The 7,243-nt window shown below is 57.4% G+C and overlaps 1 protein-coding gene across 1 annotated transcript in view; it reads left to right on the top strand.

The window, feature by feature from the left end:
• The window catches only part of TMEM94 (transmembrane protein 94), a 23,766-nt gene that overhangs the window by 4,369 nt on the left and 12,154 nt on the right, over positions 1-7,243 (top strand). Inside the window, exons 2-4 of the mRNA XM_007454412.1 lie at positions 29-147; positions 6,400-6,519; positions 6,852-6,979. Coding sequence (XP_007454474.1) covers positions 29-147; positions 6,400-6,519; positions 6,852-6,979 — 367 coding nt within the window. The remainder of the gene's footprint in view (positions 1-28; positions 148-6,399; positions 6,520-6,851; positions 6,980-7,243) is intronic.

Raw genomic sequence — 7,243 nt, 5'->3', positions numbered from 1 at the left:
TCCCTCTCTGTCTTCCTCTGTCTCCTTCTCTTCCTCTCTGAGAGCAGTGTTGGCAGTTCTGTGGCTGACTCGCTGTGGCTCAGGCTCTACCCCATGCTCTTTAAACGGGCAGAGCTATGGATTGCCCATCAGGGCAAAGGCAGCAAAGTGAGTATGCCAGCTGGGCTTGATGCCCCCGTTCCACACGCCCGCTTCCCCACTTTGTGTCGGAGGCTTTGGGTTAACGGTTGAAGATGGAAGCTGGGCTGGAGGCGGCTTGGATTACGAGGTAGCAAGGACTGTGGAAGGAGGCTGGGGATGGGAGCCAGAAAGCCCGTGTGTGTAGCTGCCTGCCAGGCTCCTGAGTCACCCAGAGCAGGACCGGAGCCCAGGTTTCCCCGTGGGGCATCCTGTCAAGGTGTGCTGGGACCCGGGTTGCCAGGCACAAGGCTTGGATGCCAGCCCCTCCTCGGGGCCATTAAGGAGGCTTTTCTCGCTGGACCACATGAGTCACTGAGACGGGAGCCACTGGGGCTGGGGTGATTTCTTCCTAGGTCTTGGCTGCAGGAGGTGAGAAAGAAGACGAGTGAAAGTGCCCAGGTCAGCATGAGCTGGGAAGAGTGAGGAAGAGGAGGAGGTGCCTCTGCTTGAGGCTTTGAGCTGCTTGTCTGTAGACAGAGTCGATTTGTGTCTGGCCAAACTCGGAAGAGATTTATGGTGACGCCTATAATAGACCCTGGTGGATAGTGGCCGAATCACTGGTTCAGACCTCGTGGAGTCCAGCTGTGGGTCCCCGCTCACCTGCACGGGCCAAGGAGGCTGTGACCGTGGGGAACCTGGCAAAGGGGCCAGCTGTTTCTAATTAGTGGTTATCTGCTGTTGCCAAGGCCAAAGGCCAAGGCCAATTCACAGTCTGCCTACCTGAGCCTAGGGGACCTAGATTCCACTTTCTCCCGAAACAGGTAGAATAGGAAGGAAAACAGCTGCTGTGCTGAGGGAACCTCAGGGGAGTCCCGAAAGGACAGGGACTGGGGGCTGGGGGCTTCTGGTTCTGGGCCACCTGGGAAACCTGACCGAGGTGGCACAGGACAGCCCAGGCGTGTTGGCTCTTAAAGCCTCATTAGACGGACCCAGATGCTTAGCTTTGGGCCCTGGGGAGCTGGTTCTGTTCGGTAGCAGATTCCTTGCAGTTCTGACTTAGCAGATAGAATTTTGTCACCACCTGCTGCTCCTCCAGCCCCCAAGGCCCTGCCCGTGTCCCCCTTTGACGATGAAGCGGGGTGCGATGGGCGCGTGCTGGCAGCCTCTCCTGAGCCTACACCTCCTATGGCCTCGAGTTCCTCTGTTGGGTTCAGTTGAGGTTGAGCACTTAAAACAGTGGGATGGGGCTGTTTCTACCCAAAAAGCTTCAGTGTCAGGGGAGAAGCAGGGCCACGCCTCTCCTCTGGTGTAGAGGCCTTGCTTAGCCTTGGCTCCTTGGCCCCAGGAATCTCCTGGAGGTGCCTGGGGCTGGGGAGTGGGAGTTTCTGAGCATCTGGGAAGTAGGAAGAATTGCTTCCTGCCTTTGGGTACTTAAGTCTGGGGCAGATTTTCCTCACCCTTCTTGGCCCTGCTAGGCAAGAAGAGCAGACCTCAGATGGCATGTGTATGACAGGCGTTCTTATTTCTCACACCATCCCCGTCCTTGCACAGACCGCCCTCCCCCCCCCCATGGGTGCCCGGGCATGGTGGGTGCCAGCCTATCTCTATGCTTTGAGAAAGGCCACCTAGCCAGCTCACGCATGAGCCCTTTCTGAATTTCCTTTGGAAAGCGTGAATGTCTCTCACCAATTTCCTCAGCTTCAGTTCTCATACCACATGGGGGAAAAGCCATAGGGTAATGAGAGAAACAGTGATTTTACCCATACCCGGGACCCTCCTGCCGGAGACTGAGTGAAGAGTTGCCATCAGGCCTCAGTGGGCGGCCACGGCAGTTGGATAAGTGGGGTTGGGGCCGTGGAGGGTTGGCTGGCCTTGAGGGCTGTGTCCTGGCCTCGGGGCGCTGTGCGGGCAGGCACTTTCTTCAGGAGGCATATAATTACAGAATGGCTTATTTTTCCTCTGTTGTGCTGTCTTTAATCTCCAGTCTGGAGTTGGTGCTCCAAGCCAGACACAACATGCGGGGGCAGATGCACGCCCTCAGCTCTGCAGGCCCCCTCCTGCCTCTGCCGGCCCTGCCCCGAGAGCATCTGCCACCTTCTGGCCCCTCCTCTCACACCTGGAGAGGAGCACGGGACAGGTTCTCAGACCCTGGAGGAAGAGAAGGAGCAGGAACAGTTGCTGGGTGGGGTTGCCCAGGGGGTTTGGGGGTGCCGGAAATAAGGCAGCAGATGCAGGGCAGCCACAGGGCAAGCAGAGGGCAGTTCCTGAGTCTCCTGGGTCTAAAGGCCTGGCTGGAGGGAGGCCGCCGCCCGGGCTCTCTGGCTGCTCCCCTTAGCCTTTCCCTGCCTTCCTGAGCCTGGCGCTCATTCCAGACCAAGCAGCTTCCCGGGTGATTGTGCAGCCCCGTGGGATTTGTCAGCTCCTCCTTTCTCCCGCCCTTTGGCGTGCAGCCTTTCCACCTCTGCGGGCCAGCCCTTCCCTGCCCGCAGGAGGTTTGCTCACTTTATCATTTCTGGAGACCTGGCCTAGGCAAGTCCACCCTGGGAACCTGCACATCCCACTGCGGGGAGGGAGCTCAGCAGGTTGAGCCTGAGGGAGGAAGGCGAAAGGGGAGGGGAGGCTGGGCCTCCCAAACGCTATTCTTCTTGGGCCTTCTTGGGATGAGAGGGGCAGGCATCCTGCCTTGGACATGAGAAGGCCTGTGGTCCCCCTTTGCTTTTCTCTTCCTCCTTCCTGCCCCTGGAGGCTTTCTTCCCTCGTGCCAGGAGCCAAGGAGGCAGAGATGCAGGCCTTGCCTGACACTCCTTTGTCCTGGACCACGGCCTCTCAGGGAGGCCTCCGGATCCCTGACAGCGGGAGGTGGGTGCTTTGGAGTACAGTATTTACCCTTGCGGGGTGCCGGCTCCCTGCCCAGAGGGCCATTTCTTCCTGAGCTGAAATAACCAGTTATCCCCTCGGAGAAGCAGCAGTTCTCATCCTCATAATCCCCCAAAGCCACCGTGGAGAGCAGGGATTAGGTGAGATTTAGGCGAGGGCTCTGGGAGGTCTTTGGGCCGGGCCCACTCTGAAGCCCGTGCTCATCCCTTAGGACAAGGGAGCTGGTGACAGGCCAGTACGGGGTCTCCACTCAGGGGCCTCCCACCATGCCAGGTCTGCAGCCAGGGGATATGGCCCCCAGTCCATCAACTGCTAGTCGTGGAGATGTGTGTCTGGCGAGGGTCAAGCCTGCCAAGGGGGTGGGTGGATGTGGAGACCGGCAGGGAGGAGGAAATCCAGAACGTTGGTGGGCAAAGCCAGGGCAGGACCCCGGGGATAGGAGGGAAGAGGGGAGGGCGTGAGCCCAGGCAGCCAGGGCATCGCTGGCTCAGCTTGGTGCCCCTGGTCCAGGCCTTTGTGCCTCTTGCTCAGGAACTTTCCCTGGTGGAAGCCCACATTGGTGCTCTTCAGGTGGCCCCTGAGAAACACTCACTCCTCCCCCAGGCCCTGCCTTTCCTGGGGGCCTTCTTTTTCCAGGACCCCCAACTGGGGATCTGTGCATCAGATCCAATCTGGGCTGGGCCTCACCTCCAGAAGTTTTGATTCACTCGGTCTGGGTGGGACCTGGACAGCCACGTGTGTAAAAGCTCCAGGTGTTTCTGCTACAGATCCTGGGTTGATAGCCCTGACGAAGGTGTCATTGGGACCAGTGAAACTACATGGGCATTCATTCCTTCATTCAGTCAGTCAGCAAGTATTCACTGAGCTGCTGCCCTGTGATAGGTACTGTCTTAGTGGTTGGTGGAGGGGTGTGGAGATGGAAGAATTTAGTACCCTTTTCAAGGCATTGGCAGTCTGGTGGGAGAGCCAGACAGGCAAATCTATACCGACAGTCCTCCGTGGTGCCGCCTGTGAGCGAGGTTGCCCGGGGTGCCTTTGGAATACAAACCTCCCCCTGTATGTGCAGCCCTGGGTTTTGGGAAGATTTCCCAGTGCAGGTGGTGTTTGAGCTGAGTCTCGAAGGAGAAGTAAGAGTTGTCTGGGAGTGTGTTCTTGGCTAGGAAAATCCATAAAGGTGCTGACACATGAGCTGGGGGAGTGCGGCATGTGACAGGAATGGCAGGAAAGGAGGCTGGAGAAGCTGGCAGATCCCAGACCACGCTCAGGAGTCTGGGCTAGATTTTAAAGGTAAACAGGGTCAGTTCATCAGACGTGCGCTCACTGGCTGGGGTGCAGTGGTTGGTTTGGAAAAGGTGGGAGGGGGAGGCAGAAGTTGCGGGGAGGGGCTGCGGTGCTTGGGTGATGGTAACTGCAGGAGGGGTGCTGGCTCGGGTGGGGAGGGCCGGGTGGCAATTTTGGGGGTTTGGACATATCAACTCATAGGTACCTGTGAAACAGCTGTGCGGCAGTTTAGGGAACGGGTCAGAATTCGGGGTAGCGGTCAGGCTAGAGGTGAAATTTAGCAGTTGTAAGCTTATTGGTGGCAGATGAATCCATGTGGCTGAGGTTTCCCTGGAAACGTACATAAAGTTGTGGAGAAGATGTCGTAGGATGGACTGTGGGGTAGATGGACAGGACAAAACAGGAGAGAAGCCCAGGAACAAGGGGTCTCAATGGGAGAGGTCAGGCCATGGGGTCACATAGGACAGTGTGCTGGGAACCACCCCTGTCCATGCCACATTCCATCCACCTGCGGTGAGATGAGAGTGCGGTGCGGTCAGTGCAGGTCCTTTCCTGGCAGCAGCTGTCTTTTTTTCTGAGATTGTGTCCTTCCCAATGTTGTAGGGTTACAGTAGCCTCCCTTTTATGAAATGGTGGTAACAGAAGTTGGTGGGGTTTTTTCCTTAATGTTTTTTACTAGGAACAACGTAAAGCCAGAATCTCCAGGTTAGTTCTCTTCTCCCCAGTTGAACAATACATATTTTCTGGCCCGGGAAATCCGAAAGATGGCCCCAGTGCAATAAGTCTGGAGCTCAGTGGTGAGCACAGTCTGAGTGGGGCCGGGGGATGCTGTTGGTGGTGGGTTGGGAGTTGAGTGAAAGGTGAGTTAGAAGATACTGAGTAAAGAAAGGTTTGTTTCTGGTTTTGTTTTTTTGGTTTTTTTGGTTTTTTGTTTTTATTTCATTTATTTATTTATTTTTGGCTGTGTTGGGTCTTTGTTTCTTTTTAAAAAATTTTTTTTAAGACCAGACTCTCTTCTTGTTGCTTTTTTAAAAAATTAATTAATTAATTAATTAATTTTGGCTGTATTGGGTCTCTGTTGCAGTGCACGGGCTTCTCATTGCGGTGGCCTCTCCTGTTGTGGAGCACGGGCTCTAGGCGTGCAGGCTTCAGTAGTTGTGGCTTGCAGGCTTAGTTGCTCTGCAGCATGTGGGATCTTCCCGGACCAGGGCTCGAATCCATGTCCCCTGCATTGGCAGGCGAGTTCCTAACCGCTGCGCCACCAGGGAAGCCCGGGTCTTCGTTTCTGTGCGTGGGCTTTCTCTAGTTGCAGCAAACGGGGTCCATTCTTCATCGCGGTGCACGGGCCTCTCACTGACGCGGCCTCTCTTGTTGTGGAGCACAAGCTCCAGACGCATAGGCTCAGTAGTTGTGGCTCTCAGGCCTAGTTGCTCCACGGCATGTGGGATCTTCCCAGACCAGGGCTCAAACCCGTGTCCCCTGCATTGACAGGCAGATTCTCAACCACTGCGCTATCAGGGGAGCCCTTGTTTTGTTTTTAATTAATTAATTAAGTTTTGTTTTTGGCTGCCTTGGGTCTTTGTTGCTGCACGCGGGCTTTTCTCTTGTTGCGGCGAGCAGGGGCTACTCTTTATTGCGGTGCACGGGCTTCTCATTGGGTGGCTTCTCTTGTTGCAGAGCACGGGCTCTAGGTGCGCGGGCTTCAGTAGTTGTGGCACATGGGCTTCAGTAGCTGTGGCCCATGGGCTCAGGAGTTGTGGCTCGCGGGCTCTAGAGCACAGGCTCAGTAGTTGTGGCACACGGGCTTAGTTGCTCCGCGGCATGTGGGATCCTCCCAGACCAGGGCCCGAACCCGTGCTCCCCGCACTGGCAGGCAGATTCCCAACCACTGCGCCACCAGGGAAGCCCTCTGGTTTTGTTTTAAACTTGGCTTTGAGGAGCAGGGCACTGTGTACTTGAATGTCTTTTAATTTGGTGGAGATCTGAACATGCTCATGCCTTGAGGAGTTGGGGCTAGTGGAGGGAGGGAGGGTGAGGATTTGGGAGAAGGGAGGAAGGTTCTGGGGAGGTGGGCGGGGAGGGCCTCCCGAGGGATGCTGAGTGCCTCCTGCTTTCCTCCAGGGCGAGGCTCCCTTGGCCCTGGGCCTGTCCACCCAGAAGGCCCTCAGCATCCTGAAGGAGCAGCTGGAGGCGGTGCTGGACGGACACCTAAAAGAACGGAAGAAATGTCTCACGTGGAAGGTGACACGTCCTCATGGGGAGCCCAGAGCCTAGTTGGGGCGGTGGAAAAGCTTGGGAAGCACATTCTCGGGGCCATGACTCTTCCTGTCACCCTGGATGGTGTGACCCGACTGAGGCATCACTAAAAATCAAAAAGAGGCCGGGGTTCCTTTCAGGGTGATGTCCTGACCCCAGCCGAGACCAAAGCGAGAAGACAGGTGGCCGCCTGGGCTCTCCGTCGGGTGGGTGGGGGAGGAAGGCGGCTAGGATGCGGGACAGAGAATCTTGGCTCCTCCCTCCTCCCTTGGCCCCCGGGCCGCTCACGCCCTGGCCTCCTGCCCCTCCGTCCTCAGGAGCTGTGGAGGAGCAGCTTCCTGCACCACAATAACCGCTGCTCCTGTCTCCACTGGCCCGGCGCCTCGCTCATGCTCCTGGCCGTGCTGCTGCTTCTGGGCTGCTACGGGGGCCAGCCGGCTGGCAGGTGCGCGGCCCGAGGCCCTGGGAGGGGCTCCTTCCCACCTCTCCCAGCTCAGGGTCTGGGCTTGTCCCCCTCCCGCCTCCACACCCGCCTGGGACATCCCGGGGAGAGGGGAGCTGCCCCCAGAGTCAGCGCCTGGGTCGCGTAGGGATCCACAGTCCCTTGGCCGGCTGGTGTCAGAACCAGAAGGAGACACTGTTTTCAGAAGGGACTGGGGAGGGGAGTGTGGGGCCCTGGGTTGGCTGGGCTGGAGACCCCCGGCCCGCC

Source organism: Lipotes vexillifer, unplaced genomic scaffold, assembly GCF_000442215.2.
Source record: "Lipotes vexillifer unplaced genomic scaffold, Lipotes_vexillifer_v1.1 scaffold518, whole genome shotgun sequence".
In the NCBI taxonomy this organism is placed as follows: domain Eukaryota; kingdom Metazoa; phylum Chordata; class Mammalia; order Artiodactyla; family Lipotidae; genus Lipotes; species Lipotes vexillifer.
Note: the sequence above shows the minus strand (reverse complement) of the source record. Positions and strands in the feature narration are given on the sequence as shown.